Source organism: Podarcis cretensis (genome assembly GCF_951804945.1).
Source record: "Podarcis cretensis genome assembly, chromosome: 2".
Lineage (NCBI taxonomy): Eukaryota > Metazoa > Chordata > Lepidosauria > Squamata > Lacertidae > Podarcis > Podarcis cretensis.
Genome location: NC_137171.1, coordinates 20,531,598 through 20,557,725, shown reverse-complemented (window position 1 = coordinate 20,557,725; position 26,128 = coordinate 20,531,598). Strand labels below are relative to the sequence as shown.

Genomic DNA, 26,128 nt, shown 5'->3' with positions numbered 1-26,128 from the left:
AAGATCATTATGCCCTAGATAAAACAAAATGACTGCCTTGGTTTCTTCCATCTGTCTGTCTGGTCGTTTTAACTGTATCTAGTTTTGAAATTGGTGGGTGGGTGTTTGGAGCGCAGTAAAGTTTTGATTTGATTTGGTTCCCAGTAAACGAGGGTCCAGTCTCCTTGGGACATGCTCAACACTCTTCGTTAATGAATGAGTAATGACAATGAGCAAGGCAGTGCATGCATTTATGGAGAGAATAGAACCCAATGTCTTTAAGCTAGATGCGATTCTGCAATGTATTCAGACAAACTTCTCAAAATCACATTACGTGCAACAGTTGGTACGCAGGAGCTTTCTGCAGTTAATTTAGATTACTTGCATGTATTGGCCAATTCAGCGTTAAAATTCTTTGCTTAAGTTGCATCACCAACATCTCCCTCTGTTGCTAAACACAAATTTCAGTGAGGCACAGAGTTCCATCCTTATGGCAACATCAACAACAACAACATGCAAAGTTGTCATGATCCATGCAGTTATGAATATTGGGGTTCTTTGGGTACTTACGGATACATGGCCATCGTTGTCAGCTTAACAAAGATGTCCTTACTCGGTGCATCAACCGTGTTACAAGAAAAGGCTTGTGGTGGAGGCATTTTGTGTTTTTTGCAGAATTCGGCCGGGGAAATGCTGTACTCTTGTCTAACTTCATGAAGGTCTGACTTGGCAGCTATCACTAAGCAAGGTATCCTGCTGTCCATGAAGTGTTGCTAAATATTTAAATAAAAAACAAAGCAAAACACAAACAGACACAAAATAGAAAATATATACAAATGGGGGAAATTCATAGAATCTACTTATTCACACGGACTGTCCTTATGCAAATCCAAAAAGGCTTTCTATAAGCTTTTCCTCAAACAATAATCTCACGACCCATGTCCCACAATCACAAAGCAAGACTGCTTTTGGATTCTTACAGAGAGTTAAACCCAAAACTGTTGTATACAAATGCTTAATGTGACATAGAAGTTCGGAAACTTAGAGAAGTGTGGACTAGAATGCATCATTCAGCCTAAGGAATGAAAATAATCTATATGTACTGCTTCTTTAGATATGAAATTGAGGCTGATCCAGCAAAAAAATTAAAAAATCCAGTACAGTCATACCTTGGAAGTCAAATGGAATCCATTTTGGAAGTCCATTCGACTTCCAAAATGTTCGGAAACCAAAGTGCAGCTTCTGATTGTCTGCAGAAAGCTCCGGCAGCCAATCAGAAGCTGCAGAAGCCCCGTTGAATGTTCAACTTCCAAAAATAGCTTGCAAACCAGAGCAGTCACTTCTGGGTTTGTGGCGTTCAGGAGCCAAGTACGACTGTATATTATACTCCATAGCATTTCTCCAATGAAGATAGTTTTTGGGAGCAGCTATGCTGAAAATGCCATGTTGAGGTATATGATTCTTTTTAATCTGAAGTTGTTATCTGAATCAAATTTGGTGAAATCTTTGATATTCTGAAATGTTTGAAGTTACACAAGAAACTATTTTTGGGGGAAATATTGTGAACAGTGCCTGAAATCTCTTTACTTTTATGATAAATGCTTCCCCCGCAAAATAAAGTACCAAATTAGACTCCATATGGAATTATCCTGAACACTATAAATCAGTGTGTATACATTTGTTAAGAAGGTTCAGTCAATAAAAGCTTCCCAGAGCATCCACGCAAGTGAAGGAGAATCACACAGAATAAATCTACATGCACAATTATTGCAAATTTCAATGTAGATGTTATTCCTGTAGGAATCCTGTTGCATGTGAAGCAGCCTTAAGAGGAAAACTATCATACTTGCCTTTGCCAAGTACAGGTGAGAATCACAGGTACCTAAAAATGCCATCTAGTCCAAATCTCCTGCCGATACATCCCTGATGATAGTAACCTGTTTTTAATCCATTTTTTTTATACTGCCCTTCTTCCATGGAGTTCAGGTTATAAAACTGATTCCCCTCCCTCTTGTAACATAGGACAGAGAGATTAGAGGGCAGGGGGCGGAGACAAACTATCGTGAGTCAAATGCATTTGACATATTATTTACAATACCTGCATGTTTCTGCAACATTTATTTGCTATGCTGCTAAAAGATACATATTTTTTGTGTTTGTGCATTTATTTTTTAGATTTTTTGTAACTCTTAGAAGAGACACGTAAAACATACAAACCTTAAAAATCCTGGCACAGTATTCAAAGGATTTGGGGTTGCTGACATCATATACTAGGCATACAGCATCACACATGATTTCAGAATCACATAAGAAGTCAGATTCACAAACGTTATGCAACTAAGGGGTGGGGGGGGGGAAGAGATAAAAAATTATGAAATATACTTTGCAAGCATCAAGCATACTTCTTTGCTTTCACATTCAGGTCCCCTCATTTTTGTCTTTTAAATGTACCCAAATGCAACTAACATGGATGTAGACAGCATCTACTTATAGAGATCGGCCACTCTTTAGTAGGAGAGGAAGATTTCTTGGAGCGAATGTGCCTGCATGCCTATATGTGTGTATTTTAAATGCAGTCAGTGATCTTTTCCTATGAATTCAACAGGACATACATACATACATGCTGCATAAAGAAGCCACAAATCAAGAGTTACCATTGCAAATGACCTATGGGATACATCTGCACACATCACTATTCGGAATACTGTGTAAGATGCAGACTTGCTGGCATATAACTGCCTGTACTTAAACATCCTAGTAGATCAAAAGTCATATCATATGTAGCATATCATTGTTCAACCATTTCTTCATAGCCTATCCAATCCTAAGGCAGCAGGCAAATGCTTAAGCAGTTAAGGGTTAGGTGGCAGAAATGAATCGTGTGTGTACTTGATAGCCCTTAAGGCTGCTGTATAAAGGAAGGCATGTGGCAATGGAAAAATAGGTGCAGTGCTAAAGAAGCAGGGATAGTGAATGCACAATATGACCCAGACTTCATAGATCTGTGCCTGAAAATTTCACCACCATAAATCAGCTCAGCATAATATAGAATTTAGGGTTGCCATATTTCAAAAAGTAAAAATCCCGACACAAAAGGTGTTTTTTTAATAGGAAATTCGCCCCCAAACCAACACTTCTGACACTGCCATATGTCCGGGCTTTCCCAAATATTTTTTTCTGATTTCTGGAAATTCTGGACTATGGCAGCCCTATTATAGATACAATTTCACCTGTGAAATACTGTATTACAAATCAAAGCCCGAACTGGACAAAGCCAAAAACCAGTGCATTAAAAACAAGTCTCATGGAAGAAAGCAGTTTCAGCTTTCAATTTCTAAATAGCAAGATATTTCACAATTGATGCGTTTGTATGGTGTCAGAAGTAAACACTGCATTTTTTTTATATACTAAATGGATTGCAAAACTTTTATAGAATTCCACTGATACTCTGAAAAGAGGCATAAAAGAATAATGCATCATATTAATATATCAATATAATGATATAGTCTTACCAGTAAGTATTTTTCTTGTCCGTACACATAGACTGTATTAATTGCATAATAAGATTTGTGCTCTGGACGTATATGCTTCTGTCTCTGAAAGAACAAAAGAATTCCATTATTTTAAAAGCAAATGCTTCTCTCACGAACAAACTAATTTACGCTTAATCAGAACAGAACAAATCCTATATTGCCAAATGATAAATCAGGAGTGTCTCAGCAGAAAACTGTGTTAAAAAAATGAGTACAAACTCATTTTGTGCACAATTAACTTGCACAATTTCAACCTTATGTGGCTGAAAGCCGGCCAGTTGAAATCCCGCAAATCAACTGCATGCAAGGCAGAGAGTTTAAACGCTCTTTTTGCGCTGCGTTTTCCTGGTGTGGAAAGAGCTTTCGAGCTCTCAGAACTGTTTGCCGGGCTCCGGGATTCTCTCAGAAGATACTGTGGGAACTCTGACAAACACACACCGCAGCAGCAGCTCTGCAGTGCTCCTTCTTTGGTCCAGATGGAGCACTCTAGAGAAAATCTGTCGCTTTCTCTCTTGGCCATAATCCAAACCCAGAGAATAAGTCCCGAGGAAGTACCCTAGACACTCCTTCTAGCCTTTGAGAAACAGCCTCAATACTGACCAGTTCTCCATCACCTCAGAAAGAGGGAGCAGACAAACAGGGGGAGAATGAAAGAGAAGCAGCAAAAGAAGGGATAGATTGGGGAAAGAGTTTAGGAGTATGTTTGCAAGGCAGCAGTCACTGCCTAACCACAATACTGCTTTAGTGTCACAGGCTGCCACCTGTTAATAAAGAACAGAAGAATTCTTACCATTAGGTTTCTTCCAAGCAGTGCCTGGAGGACTCCACTTTTTCCAGAGCCTTTCAACCCAATTAGATTGCACCTGAACACGTTCCTCTGAGTCTGTTTTTTCTGCAAGTCAATCTTTTTATCTCTAGTTACTTAAAAAGAAAGGGGGGGAGAGAGAGAGAAGATTTCACACAGATGTACATCTTACAGACACAGGAATACTATGCTTTGTAACAATGTGCACAACCATAAAAGAATCAAGAGTTTGGGATCCAGGGAACTTAGCTAACTGGATGCTTCATGGACATCTGTAGGATGGGGGAGGTCAAAAACAGTGTGAGAAATGGTACTGGGGGGTGAAGGAGCGAAATGGCAAAAAAAGTCTCTTCCCCTCCTTCCATTGGATTAGTTTCACTTCTGCAAAGGGACCCGGAAAGCTGTCTGCTGAAAAACGCCAGCTCCCTCGGCCTGAAAGAAAGATGAGCACCACAACCCCATAGTCGCCTTTGACTGGACTTAATTAATCATCTAGGGGTCATTTAGCTTTACCTTTATTGTTACAGAGTTGGCAGCCAACTGGATTATAACCAAATATTTCCTAGGTAACAATCTTAAGAAGAGATTAAATTAAATTCTTCAGAACTTCCCGGAGCCTGCTGTCCTCGTGCTTTAAAGTGACAGTGGAAACATTTGTCCAAATACTCTACCGTAAAAGTACAATCAATCATTTATTATATGGACACAGGACTATCAATACCCTAAAGGTACCCTGGATGGGTCTAGCTAGCAACAGGGGAGAAGAATGGATGGTGATCCTCGCACGGGACAGTTGCTTTTTCCTTCCTTGCAGGGTTGGACTACATCATCCTCAGGGTCCCTTCCAACTCTGCAGTTCTACGATTAGCTATTTGATATGCAAAATTCAATACCCAGTCCCCTACCTCTTTGCTCACTGCTAACTTCTAACACAGTCACAATGTTGCCGTCATGGTCAAAGCAACAACTGGCAGAAATATCCCTTAAAGGCAAGCGGCCAGCTTAGGCTCTAGACCTGGCAACACTTTGCCCCTCTTGGCTCACTAGCCAACTATCCAACATTTTTTGTGCAGAATTCTCTATTCCATGGATAGGCAAACTAAGGCCCGGGGGCCGGATCTGGCCCAATCGCCTCCAAAATCCGGCCCGCGGACGGTCCAGGAATCAGCATGTTTTTACATGAGTAGAATGTGTCCTTTGATTGAAAATGCACCTCTGGGTTATTTGTGGGGCCTACCTGGTGTTTTTACATGAATAGAATGTGTGCTTTTATTTAAAATGCATCTCTAGGTTATTTGTGGGGCATAGGAATTCATTCATTTCCCCCCAAAAAATATAGTCCGGGCCCCCCCCCCACAAGGTCTGAGGGACAGTGGACCAGCCCCCTGATGAAAAAGTTTGCTGACCCTGGTTACTCTGTTCCAACGACCCTTTCCTCTAGCCCCCACTTGACAGAGGGGTTCATGGGTGGTGCTGAACAAAGTCTCCTGAAGAACAAACTGAAAAAACTTTGATACAGCATTACTGGCACCATTATTTACTCAACACTCCAGAAATGGTAGCCAATGAAGTGGATTTGGTGGGATGGGGAGAAGATGAATGGGACAAAATCATATGTTTTTTGAACTACACATTACTAGACAGGTAGATGCCTCCCCCCTCCTTTTGTGTCATGTATATCACTTCACGGTTTGCCACTCTGCCCTTTGATGCTGCACATCCTCAATTGAAAGGGAAAAGGAAACTAAGCAGTGAAAAAATTGTTTTCTAAAATCCTTCCAAAATACAGCGTAGCACTGTAGGCTGTTACCTGTAATTGCTGATGCCTGGGATTCCTGTTCAGTCAATATTGAATATCCTAAGTAGCCCAAATATTCCAGGCAGCGCTGTACATCCAAATACGTAGTTAGTCTGATGGAGAACAAAAAAAGTAATTTTCTAAGTTGTCTAAATTCCTCTGAGTCTAGAATTCAAAGATAAGGCACTTCATTTTTTGTATACATTTACAAAGACTTGTAAAGAAACCAACGTAATTGACAAATTTCTTTTCACATGCATTATCTCAAAAAGGCAAGAAGTTGTCAAAAAACAGGGAATGGAAAGGAGGGACAGAGAAGGGCATTCATTCTGTCTGCAGAAAGCAAAGCCATTCCATTCCACTTCTAGTCACGGTAATTAAGTGTCTCCTGGTCAAACTGCCGTTGCAAGAAGTTTTAGCAAGCAAACTCAGAAGGCATTTTCTGGGAGACTTGCTAGCTTTCAGCTATGGCAGAATCAACTGGCAAAGCTTTTCATGGACTGCAAACTTAATAATAATAATAATAATAATATTTTTTTATTTATACCCCGCCCTCCCCAGCCAAGGCCGGGCTCAGAGCGGCTTACAAGCAATAATAAAAACAAATTGAATGATTACAACTTAAAAACAAAATTAAAATACAACATTAAAATATTTAAACATTAGAGCTACTTAGAGCTACAAGCTCCACACACACCCTCCCCCCACCAAAAAGCTCCCTACAGATAGAAAAATAACATGTTAGGCTAGACTGAAATCCTACCCCTTTCTTCCAAATGTGCTTGTTGTCAGTGTACAGTGGTACCTTGGTTCTCAAACGCCTTGGTAATCAAACAACTTGGAACCCAAACACTGCAAACCCAGAAGTAAGTTTTTCGGTTTACGAATATTTTTCGGAAGCCAAACATGCTCCGTTTTGTGTGTTATGCTGAGGTCTGCCCATTTTTGCTATTTATTTTGCATTTTTGCGGTTCTTTTTGTTTTGTTTTTGTGACTGTGTGGAACCCAGTTCAGCTACTGATTGATTGATTGTGTGACTGCAGTACATTATTTATTGCTTTCATTTTATGGATCAATGGTCTCCATGAATAGTAAAATTCATGTCAAATGGCTGTTTTAGGGGTTGTTTTTAAAAGTCTGGAACAGATTAATCCATTTTGCATTACTATCTATGGGAAAGCACGCCTTGGTTTTGGAATGCTTTGGTTTTGAAATGGACTTCCGGATTAGATTAAGTTTGAGAACCAAGGTACCAAGGTACCACTGTACAGGTTGTTGTTTTTTTAGAAGGTAAGGAGAGCCTTCAGTCACCTGAGATTGTTACCTGCAGCAGGAAGCAGGAAAAACATTACTAGCCGCTTCTGGTGATTGTACAAATTAGCTTTGAGCCTTTCAAACCCAGAATGGACTTTGTCAAATCACTTTGTGCCCTTAAAGCTGAACTGGTTGGACTGATTATGAGGAGTCATCCATTGCCCACCCATCAAACTCTGGCAGTTTATCGAGGACTGGGGAAAGTTGGTGGAGTATTGGGAAGGTATAAGTGATAGAGAAATAACGTTGGTGGCATTTAAAGAAGCTCTGTAAAAGTTGAAGAAATATTGCAAAAAAGAAAAACAGGTATTAAAGGGTATACTAAAAGGCAATAGTGAATTTAAGAAATGTGTAATTAAAAAATTAAATTTGGATGATTATCAGAGAGGCTGAAGGAAGTCCAAAAGTGAAAAATCTGTTAAAGTTGCAATTTGATGTGTTATGTATTTTTATGTGAAAATTAATAAAAAATTATTAAAAAAAAAAAACTCTGGTAGCCCTTTCAAAAAGCAAAATAAATACGGGAGTTTCACAGTTTGAGTATTGCACTTACGTCCACTGAGAGAGAAATCCCTGATACGTTATCCACCCCCTTTCGTTTGTGCAAACGGTGCTGTTGACATCTGGTCCCCACGGCATATAAGGGAAGATTTTGAACAAATCCTTGAGTTCATCAGGAGACAAAGCACAATCTCGGTCCTGAAAACAGAATTAGGAAACACTGGTGCTTTTTATTTATTCATTATTTACAAAGATGTGTTCTATGTAAGAAACAAATATGGGCTTGCAAGCAATGTATAGAAGAACAGAAGTGAATGGTAATCACGAAAAGCAGAAAATAATTAACTAAGCCAGTCGAATAACTCCCCATAATGCCCTTGCTTTTCCATAATTCTTTAAGCCTCGCCTCTATTGGCTTAGATCATCAACCTCCTGGACAGAGAAACACCTGTTATGTAACACAGTCGCTTGACCTGTGAGCCCTTGAAATAAACACTTTCGATTTATTGCCTAGGGTAAAGGAGATTTCTATGGGTCTCAGAGTGTTCTCCCCACTGCCCACCCACCCAATACTTTCAACAGTGCAGACACTGCTAGAAGGATGCAATGAATATTCCTTACGCAAATAGCCCAAGTCAGATTAAAAGCTTACCAAATCATGCTTATCAAAAATGCTTTGGAGGAACAAATACGCATGGTGATTCAACTCTGTTGTGCAGTCCGGAGGTATTTTTAATCTGGTTAGAGAGCAAGAAACATTTTTTTTATTATTACAAAGGTGTTTGCGAGATGTCCACAAGCAGGCAGGGCACGAGGGAAACAATATGAATGTAGTTCTATCTGACATATGCATACACACATAATATATTTAAGTATGAAGATGTTGCATTGGATTAAGGAATCTACCTTTCAAATGTAAAAAAATTATTTGCATTTAGACTTAAAAAAAAAAAACACAACCTACTGATACCTACAAAGGAAATAAATACTCTGGTGTCAGCTCAAGGTCATCATCATATCCAAAACGCCGCAATACTGTCCAGGTTGTTTCATGTCTCCCTCGCTGAATAAATAGTGTGTGTAGAAAAAGAAAACCTGGAAAAAAGAACGTTCTTAAATTACTAATCTTGGCCACATAGCAATGACAGGTGTTGGGATTTTTAGATGTTAACAGAGGGTGAGCAAATAATCTTCAGAGTAAAATCCCCTACTCCCAAAAAAATGTTACCCAAGAATCTCCTGTAAAAACTGTTGCGTTAAGCTTGCAGTTTTCCAAGTCACAGCTGTAGTGACAGCACACTGAAAACTGCCTCCACCTCCAAGAAAATAGTAATTGCGATTCCTCCAGCTCACCTCTTGGTGGCAGGTAATATAGTGAATTTGGGGGGAGGGGATTAAAATTAAAAGAAGTGCTCCATGTACTTTTGCTTGCAAGTTTATCTCAACCTTGAAAATATCCAGAAAGGCAGAGAAATGCACAGATGAAGCTAATTTAAGACGCTGCCATTTTGGAGTGACAGGTTTTGTGGTCAAGCCTATTATCTACAATTCAATATATCTATAACATAATGGGTACTACACTTCGGTGGATCAACACTTTAAAACATGCAGTTTTGTGTGGCTTCAAAAATAGCAAGAGGTTAAGTAATGCATTCTTGTCGTTATCTTTGTGTCATCTTCAGGGTCCATCCCATCTTCATATTTCAAGGAAGAAACGTGTAGTATTTACCCTTTAATGTTAATCCATTATCTGCAACTCCATCGCTTAGATTTTTCCGGACTACATTCTTTACGTCTTCCAGTGCTTGAGGTGCCAACGGTGTATTAAAACAAATTCGCTAAAAAGGAGGAGGAGGAATATTAGAACTATTTCAAACCAAGGCTTGGTAATACAGACTCAATGGCCTGGAACATTTCACTACAGCCCATGATCTCATGTTAGAACCCCAACTTTCATACTAACTAGCAAGCTACCAGATCCCGCAGTAGCAGAAGGTGTTTGAATGCATAGTGCCAACAATGGCTACAGGCTCAGAAACAAGATCACGGTTTCTAAGCCAGTCTTGTAGTTAAGCAGCGGCTTGGGGGCAAATAAAATTTCATTCAATGACCATGTGAACTATCTATATCTATATTTATAATTTAATTACTGCCCTATACCCGTGGGCCTCAGAGCAATTCACAAGATAAAATAGCTTATTTGGTGGGATCCAGACTCCATTCCTAAAGGCAGTTCTGTTCAAGGGATGCTCCTGCTGGCAGAGAGGGAAAAGACTTGCCAGTTCACCATCCCACCAGCATGGCCTCCCACACAGTTCCAGGGGGGCCCCCAATCCTCCAGGGCAGTGTGGGTGGAGTTGCAGGGTGAGAGAGGATCAGTAAAAAAAAACAAAAAACTCTTCTCCCTTCCCGGCATTCCTCAGATACATCATAAACCCTTCATAGACTGAAGATGCCATTCTGTCTATGGATGGTAGTTTGAATCCAAGGTAATGTGCATGAGCTCAGAGTTCTGCATGTGAATGGATTCTGCCCCATGGCATTCTGTTGCAGTTGGACACCTATGTATTGTTTCTCTCTCTCTCAATCTCTCTCTGTCTCTGTCTCCCAGCAGAAAGCACTCAAATTAGGCACACCCAGAGCCCTGTTATTTTCTCCCTGCCTCTCCGTAGGAGGAAGCATGAACATACACAATACTGAGGGCAGGCAAAGCTTGTCATTTTCATGCAGAGGCAACAGAAGCAAAGTCAGAGTGTGCAGCTCTGTTTCCGGAGACACAGAAATCCTGGGGCGCTGAATGGCTTTCCCCATTTTTCGTGGTGGTGGTGGTGGTGGTTGTTGTTGTTGTTATTATTATTATTATTATTACTACCCCATCCATCTGGCTGGGTTTCCCCAGCCACTCTGAGTGGCTCCCAATAGAATATTAAAAACACAATAAAACATCAACAGGATAAAACATATTTGAAGGTGGGGTACAGTATCTGAGTTGGGGGAAGGCTATAAGTTTGATAGCAGTAGTACTGGGAAAGGGGGTGATTAACGTTTTCCAGATGGACCATTTTTATGGTCTTACAGTCGTTTTCTCCCAGAGGTAGAAAGCAGAGATCCCATAGGTGGGAAAGCAGATGGAGAGAAATCTTCCTTTGATGCTACTTTTTGTTTTTGCCGGATAGGCTCCTGCCCAATCACAGGTATACAAAACCCCTAGATTCTGCATTTCCTCCTTTCCTTCATATGGGCAGTGGGGGAAACAAAAACGACGCCAAAAGAACCCAAAAGCTCTCAGTCCAGACACCCGAGGTGCGACTCTACATTTTCCACATCTACAGTGGTACCTCAGGTTACATACGCTTCAGGTTACAGACTCCGCTAACCCAGAAATAGTACCTCGGGTTAAGAACTTTGCTTCAGGATGAGAACAGAAATCGTGCTCTGGCTGCGCGACAGCAGCGGGAGGCCCCATTAGCTAAAGTGGTGCTTCAGGTTAAGAACAGTTTCAGGTTAAGTACGGACCTCCGGAACGAATTAAGTACTTAACCAGAGGTACCACTGTACTGCTTTTCTCCCAATCTGGCTGCTGCTAAACAATCCCCTCACACAGGCTGAAATTTTTGCTGGAGAAGCGGGCTTAGGAAATGGAAGAATGACACCTCTCTTCGCTATCGTATCGCCGTCCGTCCCCCCATCTCTCTCTCTCTCTCTCTGCCAGAAGAGAAAGCAGCGGACAGGATCCCAAATGCCGCAGGCTTCTCCTCTCTCCTGTCCTGCTGCAGACCTGCTCTGCCTCGTGGCAAAAGCTTTCCTCTGTAAGGCTGGAGGGACCCTCTGGATCAGCACCTCCTGAAGCATAAAGGACTGGATCCAGACAAGAAGCATTCTGTCTCCTGTGAGCGGGAATGTTTTCCACTTTGGGGTGGAAATGAATGCATTAAAATTACACCACTGGATCTGGCTTGTTTGCTTTCCTTAGGACGGAGGTAACAGCCACAGATGAAACGCAGCAGGCGACAGGAGGAGAAGAGAGGTACCTGAAAGAAGTTGAGTTCTGCATCATTAAGGGTGCCATCGTTATCCTGATCGGAAATCCTGAAGATCCGAGTTAGTGCTTTTATACAGGCAGGCTTCATCTACAGATCAAGAAAAAAAGCGAGAAGTGGGGTTTCTTTTTATTCTGGCAAGCCTGCCATTTTTTTTATTCAATAGGAAAACCCTAAACCCCCCCTTTTTTTTTAATGGAACAGAATTCTAACAAAACTCTGCACACCCTGTTTCTTTTCTGTTTGTGTATGCTAGGAAAAGGAAAGGAGGGACAGAGAGCAGTGTAAGAGACAGGAAGTATTTCCCCCCCAAGACTTTATTTTAAACCCAAACATTTGATATCTTAAAGCAGACTTGTAAAGTGGTGGAACTGTCATTCTGTTTTGCTGTGGGTCTTTTGCAGCACATCTTTAGGGTGGGGAAAGCTACTAATTAATCTTCAGGATTGGGCAAATAAATATAAATATGTGAGCATTTTCTCTGTGTGTAAATGAACGTTTTGCCTGTAACAAGCTTGGACTGAGAAACATGCCGAAGAACTCAAGGACTGATCATTATCCATCCCTTTCGTCCAAGTTCTTCATCAACTCAAGAACGAAGATCAGTAGGAGCTTTCATGGTGGCAGTGTTAAGCCTTGTTAGGATTAAAACAGATAAGCTTTATAATTAAAGAGTTTAATTCCTAAAGGGGCTTAAGTCAATTTTGAGTAACATTCCATTTGGAAGAAAATTATTTCTGACTAGGGCCTTTTTGAATGCAAACACAATTTTCAAGGCTTGCTAACGCAGTGACTTAGGCCCCAAAATTATACAAGTGCCCCCCCCACCCCCATATTGGTAGGACTCACAGCAACAACTACAGGCCAAAATTGAATTTTTTTTGTCAAAACTGACTTAAGCCCCATTTGGAATTACAATCTTCAATTTTAAAGTTATTTCTACGTTTGTATTCTGCCCTTAGATTTGTGAAACACTGGTGCACCTGAATATTGAGAATGATAGCTGTAGAATGTCTTATTCAGGGATTCAGATCTCCTAAAAATAACACCCAGAAAATATGGATATTTGTATTCACTGCTGTTGTATTATTACCATCCATTACTGTCATTTCATCAGACCTAGTTCTTCAGAAAACCAAGAAGCCAGACAAGCTCTATCAAAGGGGAGAAGGCATTTAAGGACAGTTGTGTTGGTCACCTAGGCGAGCTTTCCTCCATCTCAGCGATCAAACACGATTTCAAATGGGAATGGCCCCAGCATGTAACTCTCCAAGAGCCATCAGAAAACCAGCTGGATCCATCAGTCTCTGAGGGCAGGCCGTTCTAGCCAATCTACCACAGACTGAGTGCCTGTCTAAAACCCTACGAAGTTGTGGCTCTGTCCTCCACCTTCAGATCACCTTCATCCTGCCCCAAACACACACCACACACACACACACACACACACACACACACACACACACACGAGCAAGCACGACCTACTATGACATGAAAGAACTATCAATCTGGGGCATTCTTGAATTCAAGAGGGGAGAGTGTTGGGCAGAAATATGGGCAGGAGAACAAAATCTCTAAAACTGGGTCACAGCAACCTGGATCTCCCTTGGATTGGGAGAGCAACCAGAAAGCCCCAAGATATTTAATGTTTCTTCTCTTAGAATGGCCTGTCCAATTCCCACTGCTGTATCTCCTCTGACAATTTTTCCTGGAATACCTTGACCCAGGCTACCCCAATATCAACTTCACACTAAACGAATATCAGCCTCAAAACAAAAGCAGAGGATAGCAAAGATTTGGGAACTCCAACAGGTGCATCTTTTAGCTTTACAAGACTGAGATATACACTCTGAATACCAAAGTGCTCTTTTCGGAGACAGAAAGGACTGTGCTGGTGCACAAACTTTAGGGTATATGATTTTATAACACAAAAGCAGCGAAATACCTCTTTTTCCTCTGGACAATAGAGGGGTCCTGTAGGATGTAGAACAGCTTTCTGCGCATAATAAAATAGTTCGGATATGTTCTTCAAGTTCTTGGCTGAGCACTAGAGGGGGAAAATGAATTTATGAGTCTTGTCAGCTTAATACAGAAGCAGGGGGAAAATCCTTGCCCATATGCACCAGGCTGGTTTTTTTGGCCAAGCAATGAATATTCTACATTTTATTGACTCAGGTCCTGATGGGATTATTTTTTACATTGAATGGTTTTAACTGCTGTTTTATCTTGTGTGTTCTAATGCTGCTTTCATGCTGTTAAAATTAGTTGACTGATCTACACCGTTTTATTTATTTACAGATGCCTTAACCAGCTGTTATGGTTTTACTGTCAGCTTAAAATGTTAGTTTACATTGAAAAGTGGGTTATAAATACTTGAAATAAATAACGGACTTTGTAAGAATACAGAGACACTAAACATAGCACAGGGACGCAGGTGGTGCTGTGGGTTAAAGCCTCAGTGCCTAGGACTTGCCGATCGAAAGGTCGGCGGTTCGAATCCCTGCGGTGGGGTGCGCTCCCGCTGCTCAGTCCCAGCGCCTGCCAACCTAGCAGTTCGAAAGCACCTCCGGGTGCAAGTAGATAAATAGGGACCGCTTACCAGCGGGAAGGTAAACGGCGTTTCCGTGTGCGGCTCTGGCTCGCCAGAGCAGCGATGTCACGCTGGCCACGTGACCCGGAAGTGTCTCCGGACAGCGCTGGCCCCTGGCCTCTTAAGTGAGATGGGCGCACAACCCCAGAGTCTGTCAAGACTGGCCCGTACGGGCAGGGGTACCTTTACCTTTTAAACATAGCATCAAGGCAGCTTTAATTCCACGCTACATTATTTTAATGCCAATATCATCCCCAAAGCAGCTCACATCAATAAAAAAAACTGAAATGAGGGCCCAGAGGTGGTGATGGCTCTGGTCTTTTAAAATGGTCCTCAAAATCTCCTGGCCCTTTCTCCCGTTTGGAAACAATTTTTTTTGAGGGGGTGGTGAAATCCAAGGTCGCACAAGCAGATTTTGGAGGTGGGCAGCTGAGAGAAGTTGTGTACAGGCCTGCATAGGTACCATTCTACATGACTCTTTAATTCTGCTTTTAAGCCTCCTGGATGCACTGCAAAGCCCAGTGCTGGTGAGGCCCCAGTCACACAACTGTCTTAATTTCCCAGAGTGATTGATGGAAATAAACTAGCATGTGCTAAACGTCATGTAAATGTTCTGTCATGCACAGGCCCTTCTATCACGGCTTACAGAAAAAAGTGACAGGACACCCAGGGAAAGGGGAGTGGTGTGGGAAAGAGGAAGTTAAGGCTCCATTTTGGCATTGTCAAATGTGAGTATAGCCCTGAGCTATACTGGAAGGACAACAATAGCAGTGGAAGAATTTCAAGGGCATTGCAAGAGGCCAAGAGAAACAGAAGTGGGACATATTAGACTGACACACACAGGTTGAAAAAAGTTAGAGCTCTTTTCACTTGAAATCCTATCAAAAGTTAAATAATGTAACAACACAAATAGAAATCATAAAGAATGCAGCTGTTATCTAAGCGATTATTATAAGAATTGGAACGTAACTTGAAGTTAACAATAACATGAATTGCAGAAATATAAGAATTTGATGAGAGCACTGGCTATGGAGCGTGGGAAACCACTTTAATAAAACTGTATTAAAGTGAACAAATCTTATTAAAGTTAACAATGTAACCATTAAGCCACTGTGAATGCTAAGAAAAAGCTTTTGTTTACCTCTACGCAAGTTTCTATCTCTGTATATTGGTTCATAATGGGAAGGATCGTCTCCATACTACTGTATTCAACCAGATCTGATTTGTTCCCAACTAGTATAAGAGGCAGCCTGAAAATAAGTTGAGAAAAGTTTTCGCAATCAAATATAATAACAGTTATTTGGCACCTTATAATACTACCATACTATGACTGTCCACTGAACTATAATATAAGCAGGTTTGTGTTTCAATTTGGTAAAAATGAAACAAGTCTGAGTAAAACTGGGTCTTCTTCCAGAGTAAGCATTTGCAAAATTGAAGATTCTGATTTCTCTTGGAAAAATATTTATGACTAGCAAACCAGTTAGCTAATGAAAATTACAATGCCTGCTAAACCTAAGTCATAAAAGACTTCACTTTGAAGTTCTTTACAGCAGGTGGCCTCGTGTGTATCAAAAAATGAATTAAGTGCACAATAATTAAAAACAAGGCAGCCTTGAAATTTCAAGTAACCTCTGTACAAATTCATGTACTATACATTCACTAAAGTACCCAGTGTACTAAGCATATTCACAAAGTCTCCCCATATAATGTACAAGCTAATTGGAAAATGTCATTTTTAAAACTTTAGGAAACTTAAAAACAGCTTCCTGAAGTGTTTGCCTAAAATATGACCTGATTTAAGCCAAGCAAAGAAAAAATGTTTAGAAGATAATTTGAATTTATCATCAACCTTCTTCTGAAACACAATTGCAATTTCAGCTTCCAACACTATTCTTCAGATAGCATAACAGTTTAACTATTTGGGCTTAAAGAAATAGTGTTTTGTGAAGCATCTATCGCCCTTAGATAAATAATTGTCAGAACGCTGCAGCTCGCCAGAGACTATAAATATTACGCTCATAACAACAACCGCCTAAATAATAAAAGACAAATACAGTATAAACGCCACATAAAGTAGATCATGAGTGTTTAAGCAGTAAGTGTTTAGGCCTTATTTCACACTGACACTTTTTGCTTCAGCAAAGCTTGTAAAACAGTCTCAGATTTGCATTAATCTATTTATATTGTTTTTAACTTATGTACCTGCTGTCTTTGTCTGTTCTTTCATTAATGAGAGGAATCCATCGACTTGTTACCTAAATCAAAAAGTTAGTGTTAATTAATAATATTAGACTGGGCATTATTTACATTCAACCCGAAACAAATGCTTTACCACATGCTTTCTGGATTCAATGAGTATTGGAACCCCTTGAAAAGACTGGCAGACAAATTCCTCCCAAGAATTGGAATAAAATTTGGGAATCCTGACCCTAAAAAACCGTTTCCAGTTTTGAAATGGAAAATGCTTTAAAAATATTATACAGATGGTATCACACTGCTCTGCAAATGTCGAAAATGTTTTCTTCTACATCGCCCAGTTGCAGGAGGGGTTGCAATAAATTTGGTACGTATTATCATTTATGGTGGGAATGCCAGCTGGTGCAAGATTTTTGGAATTTAATTTTGACAGAAATGATAAATACTACTAAAGTTTTCCAGAATTAATACTATGGAAACACCAGAAGAATTGAAAAGCAAGTCAAATAGCATCCCCAACAACCAGAAACTCAAAGAAGCACAGAAACGTAGTTAATCTCCACCCAGAGAAACTTGTGTTTCAGTGCATTTTATCATTATTTCAGTGTTTTGGAAGTTGGGAGTCCTTCCCTTCTAATGCAGAATGTTCATGCAGTCAGGTTACAAAAATGCTAGCTTTTTCTATCTCCCACACTCTTCCTTAAATGTAAGAACAGGAGGAAGAGGCCAATGCACGAAGGCAGTTGTAATGTACTTTGCAAGATTGAAAATGCTGAATTGGGGGGGGGGTGATATTTGGCATATGCAGATAAACCACGTCTTGACATTAAAAGCTTTTCCAAATGAGAATCTGGACGCCTTAAATATAAACTTGCACATTCAAGGGGTCGGCTTCATCATGAACACCAGCTAGAACGCAACAAAAATGCTTTCCTCATACCTTTTCAATTGAGTTCTTGTTGTTAACTGCATATACTATGCAAATTACATTCGCCTGGAACAGAGAAGAAATAGCCAGATGAGGACAGTAAGGTTTTCCAAGATTTTAGCACCTAGAAGAACAAATCTTTGCATACATTAGGGGTGGAAATGGTAAAAGCTGTGTAACTGTAAGTAGATGTTTACTTATGAATATGATTCAGTTGACAACTCAAATCAAGATGACACAAATAGACAATATGCATTTATCTGCATACTGGGCTGTAGTGAATGTTGTGCGAGTTGAAGACCAGTTTGCAAAACCAATCTTTCCTTTCCTGTCCAGTCCCCTGCAATGCCTTATATCCCCAGAAAGTCTGAAGAGAAAGCCAGAGGTAGGGAATCACCCAAGATGAGGTGGAGGAATCTTGCACTCTGCTGCAGCAAGATTATTCTGCCTAAATTAGGCCAGAAACACCATTAATTGCATTTATCTTTTGTTTATGGATCTCAAGCATGTGCCTCCTTCAACACTTAAATCAGCACCAAAAAAAGCTGATGGGAAGGACGTTTTCTTCCAAAGGGTTTTGCAAAGATTTATCCAAAAGGTGTTCTATGAAGGAGGAGGAAAGTACCGTATTTTTCGCCCTATAGGACGCACTTTTTCCCCTCCAAAAATGAAGGGGAAATGCGTGTGCATCCTATGGGGCGAATGCAGGCTTTCGCTGAAGCCTGGAGAGCGAGAGGGGTCGGTGCGCACTGACCCTCTCTCGCTCTCCAGGCTTCAGGAGAGCCGCAGCGCCAGTCCCACAAGGCCGGGGGACAGTGGGGAGGCGGAAACCCGCCATCCCGCTGTCTCCCGATGTGGTTTGGAGGCTGACGGCAAGCTCTGGGGACAGCGGGGAGGCGCAGCGCGTCCTCCCGCTGTCCCCGGACCTGGTCTGCAGGCGGGCGGCGGGGAAAAGAGCTCTTCTCCCCGCCGCCAGCCCCGCAAGCTCCGGGGACAGCTGGGAGTCGCAGCGCGTCCTCCCGCTGTCCCCGGACCTGATCTGCAGGCGGGCGGCGGGGAGAAGAGCGCTTCTCCCCGCTGCTGGCCCCACAAGCGCCTGGGGGGGAAATAAATTTTTTTTTCTTTGTTTCCCCCCAAAAAAACTTGGTGCGTCCTATGGGGCAAAAAATACGGTATGTGTTTTCTACACCAGCATCTGGGTTAGCTGTGACTAAGAGAAAAGGCTTGCTTCTTATGCCTATTGGTTTGGATCACACAGAGCAATAGCTCAAGCAGAAGGCAGCCCTAATCGGTGTGTCATAGAATTGTAGAGTTGGAAGGGACCGCGAGGATCATCTAGTCCAACCCCCTGCAATACAGGAAATCTTTGGCCCAACGTGGTGCTCAAACCCACAACCCTGAGATTAAGAGTCTCATGCTCTACCTACTGAGCTATTTTATCATCATATCCTATGCCACATGGGGTGTGTCCCAAACCTTAGGAGCAATAGTGTGGGCAGGCAGTGAGAAAATTCTGCTCACAGCTTGTTGGATCCAAGCCAATATGTTCACACAGTAAAAAATGGAAAACGCCAAATATTACTTCTTGTATGGTTCTGGCTTATAGGTTAGGAAAGAATTTTTTAAAAATAAAAGATAGAGCTTTGAGGACTTGATCCAACAGCTGGCCTCAATCAAGGCATTTCAGTTTTCAGCCTAGACACAGCCAACATGGTGTTCTCCAGATATTGCTGGAATATAACTCCTGCTAGCCCCAGCTTGTATGGCCAATGTTGTTGGCCATCTCAAAGGCCCCATGTTGGTTACCAATGATCTAACCCAATGGCTGGAGATAGTGAAGGAGAGCATTTTACAGTCTGAGGCAGGGGTCAGCAAACGTTTTCAGCAAGGTCCCTCAGACCTTGGGGGTGCGGACTATATTTTGAAAAAAGAACGAATTCCTATGCCCCACAAATAACCCAGAGATGCATTTTAGATAAAAGCACACATTCTACTCATGTAAAAACACCAGGAAGGCCCCACAAATAACCCAGAGATGCATTTTAAATAAAAGGACACATTCCACTCATGTAAAAACATGCTGATTCCCGGACAGTCCAGGGGCCAGATTTAGAAGGTGATTGGGCCAGATCTGGTCCCCGGGCTTTAGTCTGCCTACCCATGGTCTGAGGGTTTGCAAGGTAACTAGATCATTCTCTGCAGAAATCAACTTATGCAATCTTATGAACATTACACCACACATATACAAAAAAATACAGTCGCCTGTTATTTTACAGGCTGCACCAATTCCCCACACTTGTGCTCAGAGAGCTATGCCCTTGAATGACTCCAGAGTAAATTAAAGCCAGTCTAGCCTTTCTTAGGTGGAAATAATTTCACCCTGACACTGTTTTACAAGGCAAATATAAAACAAAGCATTTCGGCACAAAATGCACATTTGACTCACTTGCGATATTTCATTATGGAGCTGTTCGTCACTTTGTTCAGATTCTGTGCGAAATAAGAAAAGTTTGGTTATTGTTTGTTTGCTCTGTGGTGGTGATGATTCAATCAATGAGGTATATGAAAACTGCTAATTAAGTGGAGAAGCATTTGCCAACCGGAATCAAGTTTTCAGCTAAAAATGCATTCTGTCTAAAGCTGACACATTCATCTTTCTTAAAAAGTTTTACCTCCAGCAGATACCATCATCGCCTCAGGACCTCTTTAATCAAAGACCAGGTTTCTTACATTTTTTTTCTTTAGTAGTTTTCACAATGTTTGTGGATACATTATGCAAGAGGGTTTTTTCAGAAAGCAACAGCAATTTTCAATCCAGAGAATTTAGCCATTTTACTACTGTTTTCCAACACAGCCATGAACATATGTGAATTTATGACAGTTTTACTATTTAAAATGTGCATGTTTTATCTCATAGCTTCTTTGCACTGGTAAAATAAAGACTTGGGTGCACTCTTCCTGTGTGGTTTCGTCCAAAAACGTGGAAATATCCTTGGCTACATGCTCTTTAGACTTCAGCTCCCAAGGGAAATCACATGGAAGTGGAAAATAATTTAGATGAGAATGAAAAGTATATACTGTCATTAGGAAAGAATGTCACAGAGAAAAGAATTCTTGCAGCACAGTCTCCAAAGCAGTTTCTAAGATGTATTTTCCCGAATACCATCTTAAGAGCAATGCTGATACAGATGGGGAAGAATCGCCTGTTTTTCTTGCTTGAACAAGGCACTGAGTTTTGGAAATGAAGTGTACAGTGGAACCTCGGGTTGCGGACATAATCTGTGACGGAGGCACATCCGCAACCCGCAGCGTTCGTATCCTGAAGCGCCGCGTCTGCACTAGTGCAATTTAGGGCTTATGCGCATGCGCAAAGCGTGATTTAGCGCTTCTGCGCATGCGGCAAAACCCGGAAGTAACCCGTTCCGGTACTTCCGGGTTTCCCGCGGTCCGCAACCCAAAAACACATAACCTGAAGCGTTCGTAACATGAGGTATGACCGTATAGGAAAGACAACCGAAAACTTTACAAGTTCAAGAAAACTGTCAGGCAAAAGCTCTGTTTGCATGGTTAACTGGAACAAGTTTGGACACTGGGATTTGCAAAGCCATAGCTTTAAGGCATCTCAGTTAGTCCTATACAATCCTAGCTAGGCTGTAAGCCTCACACTTGAGCCCCCAAGTACTGCTGGGGATGGTGACACAGAAACTTGTGATTATCTATAGCAGGGTTATACCTTTAAAACTAGCTAACCACAGTGCTTGAGAACACTTTTGCACGTAGCCAGATAATGAATTTTAGCTACAGCCAAAAAGTTATTCCATTCCATTTACATATAAATAGCTGGCCCTCCTTGACAACAAGCTAGTCCTTGATTCACAGGATGGTACTCTGTATGTGCACCTCAACATTCATTCTGATGGATGACACTGCTTTGAATTTTGCATCAACATCCACACTTTTCAGAACCTGCTAAATTACATTATTATCCATCTCTATTCAATAGTTAGCGGAGTACAAATGATCCTACAAATGGAATGCCAAAACAGTTAAGCTAAACGCAAGGGCTTGCTTCACTCAGACAAAAAGCAAGGGTGGAAATCCTACTAAGATGGCTGAGAGCTGAACTGCTCCAGATTTTTTCCATAAATTCTCTCACTTCAAACACTCCCATGATGAAAATGGAAACACTAGGACGCACCTAGATTGGGGGGAGAGGGAATAAAGGGGGGGGGGAAATATTTTTTTCCCCCAGGCGCGTTCTCTGTCTTGTAAATGTACTTTTCACCATCTTCCTTTATAGTGTCAGTCAATTATATTGTGATCTCTCTCTCTCTCCCCTCCACCAGCTTTTTATTTTATAAATCAGTCAAATCATCAGATCCATTACCTGAATAATCCACTATATGGGTTGGCACTCTCTCTGGGGTAACATCAGCTGGAATGGTGATTTCTTCTGCTCGTGGAGGAACCTGCATTTGCGAAAAAGAAGCATTCTTGAAACTAGCCCAAATGCCAAAGAAAACTTGATAAATACAATCAGAAACCTTTGAAGCAAACGGAAATTTAGCTAATATATTTCAGATCCTTAACACTTGTATGGTTTTACGGCCTCCATCAAGGAAATTCCAAAAACTTGCATATTTTGCCAAAGCCAGGTTTTGAAATTGAACACTTTGTAATGAATAGTCCAATATATTTTAAATTCATTTCATGGTTTCTACACAAACTTCAGCTATGAATCAGTTTGAAGTATTTTTGCTATGTATCTCCCTGATCAATGAATTTCAAGATAATGAAATCCCACTAAATATTTAGCATATTGGCTGTTTTCCTCAATAGTCTGGAATGAGCAACAGGATGGATCACAACAATGCTATTCTCAGACCAGTCAGTGACTCTTCCAAGTCTTTCACTACCTCTATATCACCATGGAATTTATTATTTACAGAATTTATATACTGCCCTTCTTTTGAAGAAATCTCAGGGTGCTGTACAAGAAAATATCAGAACAAAAACACATTAAAACAGCAAAGTATGATACATTTTTTTAAAAACCAAATTACATCAGCAACCCCCATCCATGATAGCAAAAACCAGTCAATAAAAGTCATCACTAAAAGCTGGGTAGTGAAAGTTCAGCAAATGCTTGGGTGAACTGGCGCTCATTCAACCCAGCATGCTGACAGATCTTATCCTAATGGGAATTATACTAGTATCACCGTGCAGGCTGGTGAATGAAATCGATTGCCAAACCCAGCAGACAAACGATCAACTTGAAATGCATAAAACAGTAGCAGTGCACCCTAATGGCATAAAGTCCTTTGCATTTTATTTTGTTTTCTGTTTGCAAACATCCTTCCGACAGCTACTGATTTATTAAAACATATTTTAATATCTATGTTAGAGTTTTAGGTGTTCGCAGAGGAGAGAGAAGAAACGCAGAGTTGGGTCTGGGTATCTGACTAACAGAGCTTGTGGAAGCTGACATTTTTGCCCCATCCTCAGAGCTTCCCAAACAACCTTCCCCTTGTACCTGGCTGCAGCACAGGGGGAAGATGGCTAAAAAAGGAGGCAGAGGCTGTTCACATCATCATCCGTGAGTGGAGCTGAAGGTGTCTCTGCCTCGTTTTCTGCCACCTGCCCCTTACCTGTTCAGTCTTCCATGCCAACTCCCCCCTCATCAACAAGGTGCATCTGCCCCTTGGGGGAAATGTCAGCTTCTGCCACAACTGTGTTGTGTGGGCAGATCTCCAGATTCAATCCTTCAAATTCCATAAAAACAATACAGTGGTACCTCGGGTTAAGTACTTAATTCGTTCTGGAGGTCTGTTCTTAACCTGAAACTGTTCTTAACCTGAAGCACCACTTTAGGTAATGGGGCCTCCCGCTGCTGCCACGCCGCCGGAGCATGATTTCTGTTCTCATCCTGAAGCAAATTCTTAACCTGAAGCACTATTTCTGGGTTAGTGGAGTCTGTAACCTGAAGCGTATGTAACCTGGAGCGTATGTAACCCGGTGTACCACTGTAACTGCATAATGCATTGTTTGATTTTATGATTTTTCTACTTCTTTTATGGGACTTAAAAAAACAACACTTTCCCTAATAGAATTATTGATTATCATGCAAACTGTTCATGAAACTGCAAAACGCTTGGAGGATGCTGTTGCTCAGGAAATGAACACATCTTACCTCTTCGGGAAATTCTTCACTGACAAGAGACATAATAAGTGACGTCTTCCCAACTCTGGCTGTGAAATTTGAACACACACAAATTAGCAGAGGATTTCCATAATCACACATCTTATTTTGGCAGACGGCCAGAGTGACATGAAGTTTTATTTGAACTGACCAGCAACAAATCTGTAGTGTAGACAAGCCCTGCTTGAAGAAAAGATTCTTCTTCTTTTTAAGTGACAGATACAAAAATAAAATGAACAGGGGGCATGGATGATTTCTAGGTGCCTTAGCACAATTCACATAAACAGAGCATCACATGGGAAAGAAAGAAACATTCCTGCTTGAGTATAAAACAAACACTACTCTGTCAAGAACAAAACCCTCACATTCCCTAAGTTCTGAGTTTAATTTAACAATTGACAAATTAGAGTTTGTCTTACTGAGTGACTATTTTGAAGTCTACTTGGCTTCAGGGATAGTGACCAGCCCTGTCTTCAGGTTTACAGAAGTTACATTTTGCCTGCTTCTACACTAGAGAACGGATTAAACGGCTTTTCAACAAATGGCAAATTATTATATTTTGGTGCAAAGTTAAACTTTAACAATAAGCAGTACCAAATCCTGTGAGAAATACACCAGGCTAAGCATCCAGAATTTTGACTCTTTTTAGAACACGACAGTAAGGAAGATACTTGGAAAGCCCTAGTCATGTCACAATGCACGTTTCAAGGCAAAGACTTCCACACAACCAGGACAGGATGAGTCCCAGTTTCTGGACGTCTAATTGGGCTGTGGACAAAACTGGTTCTGCAGCATTTTGCACAAGCAGAGAAAGGGCAAAATGTGGTTTAGGTACAGAATTCAGCTTCCTCAACATCTCAGTCTTCATTTAATGAAATGGGGGGGGGCAGGTGACAACGTTATTATAGTCTTTGCAGTTTCCAAAATAAGCTTGAAAGTATGTGGACACCACCTGACGAAGTCTCAGAAGGCAAAGGGGTTCTAAAATACGCTTTCCAATGGTGGGGCTTCAATGTCCTTGATAGCTCATTCTGTCTCCAGCTAACAGCAGAGCTATTAATTAAAAAATACAAATTCAGAATCATGCTAACCAAGACATTGTGCAGCTTGCATGATTTGCACAATCCAAACAAATAACAGAATTCAGATTTCTTGGTGTATTATTATTTGTTTTCGTTCTGAGTGTAGGAAACACAGTGGTAGCTAGAGAGCATAGACAATTCCATGGCCCATTTGACCTTTATATGATTTCTATACTTTTAATTTAATCTTAATTTTTAAGACAACAAATATTTGGAGCTTCATAATATTTTCGGGAGTAATATCTTTGTACAGTATGGACTGTCCCCTCTAAAGAATCTCGTGCAATTCTTCTCTATTACCAACAGTTATCCTCTCTCTGTGATATTTGGCCAGAGGACTACAGCACGTGCCTCTCAGCTGATGCTGCCTTTCAAGTTTAAATAAAAGCTTCTTTCAGCAAAATCTTCACAATGAATTTTGGCATCAATTACATTATGTTTTGGGATTGGCTAGAATCACAGTATCAGGACTAGTTAGGTAGTTAATTATATCCTGATCCAAAGACCCGTTGAACCAAGTATTAGGTTACAAAAATCGCCACAAAATCAACTCAAAGTAATTCATAAACTTTTCAATATAGAATTATGAAAATCAAACAACACAGAACTTTGCCTGAAACCTCCCATTCCAGCTGTCCTTACTGCTGGCAAATGCAGAGCTATGCCTTGGAGGCATCTTCTCCATTGTTTCTCAGCAGGGATGGGAAACCTGTGTTGGACTCCATCAGCCCCACCCAGCAAGCCCACTAGTCAGGGATGATGGGAGTTGTAGTCCAACAATATTTGGAGGCTTACAAATTCCACATCCCTTCTTGAAAGGCATTACTCTGCCTCCATCCCTGTTCACAAAGCTTTTTCCACCTTGGGTCTCCAATAAAGAACTGCCCTGCTGCTTCTTAACCATTTTTACCCCTCTTTCCTAAAATCTGATCCTCTCTCTCTTCAGGCATGGGGAATGCAACTGCTTCTCACACTACTGCCTAATCTGCTCTCCTTCCTTCAGCAATGTCAGTCTCCTTCAGAGCTACATCTTCTCAAATTTCTTTCAATTAAATTAAATTCCTAGACACCCATTAGGAACCAGATGTTAGATCCCCAGACAAGTAAGGCAGCTAGTTTCTCAAGTACTTATTCAGTCAGGTCAGCACATTATTCTTATCAAG

General features: G+C 41.1%; 2 protein-coding genes across 5 annotated transcripts in view; both read right to left on the bottom strand.

Annotated features, from left to right (window-relative positions):
- RNF135 (ring finger protein 135) overlaps positions 1-26,128 on the bottom strand; it is a gene marked incomplete at its 5' end in the record, with an annotated part of 230,923 nt that overhangs the window by 181,699 nt on the left and 23,096 nt on the right. The window lies entirely within an intron of this gene.
- RHOT1 (ras homolog family member T1) overlaps positions 1-26,128 on the bottom strand; it is a 51,669-nt gene that overhangs the window by 18,383 nt on the left and 7,158 nt on the right. For all 4 annotated transcript variants that reach the window (XM_079965435.1, XM_079965437.1, XM_079965436.1 and 1 more), the window contains exons 2-18: positions 23,875-23,933; positions 22,072-22,153; positions 20,131-20,174; positions 17,697-17,750; positions 16,763-16,815; positions 15,699-15,807; positions 13,913-14,014; positions 11,962-12,060; positions 9,660-9,768; positions 8,905-9,025; positions 8,583-8,667; positions 7,983-8,128; positions 6,128-6,228; positions 4,303-4,433; positions 3,492-3,575; positions 2,197-2,316; positions 550-752 (exon numbers count right to left, since the gene is read on the bottom strand). In XM_079965435.1, coding sequence (XP_079821561.1) covers positions 550-752; positions 2,197-2,316; positions 3,492-3,575; positions 4,303-4,433; positions 6,128-6,228; positions 7,983-8,128; positions 8,583-8,667; positions 8,905-9,025; positions 9,660-9,768; positions 11,962-12,060; positions 13,913-14,014; positions 15,699-15,807; positions 16,763-16,815; positions 17,697-17,750; positions 20,131-20,174; positions 22,072-22,153; positions 23,875-23,933 — 1,702 coding nt within the window. The remainder of the gene's footprint in view (positions 1-549; positions 753-2,196; positions 2,317-3,491; positions 3,576-4,302; positions 4,434-6,127; positions 6,229-7,982; positions 8,129-8,582; positions 8,668-8,904; positions 9,026-9,659; positions 9,769-11,961; positions 12,061-13,912; positions 14,015-15,698; positions 15,808-16,762; positions 16,816-17,696; positions 17,751-20,130; positions 20,175-22,071; positions 22,154-23,874; positions 23,934-26,128) is intronic.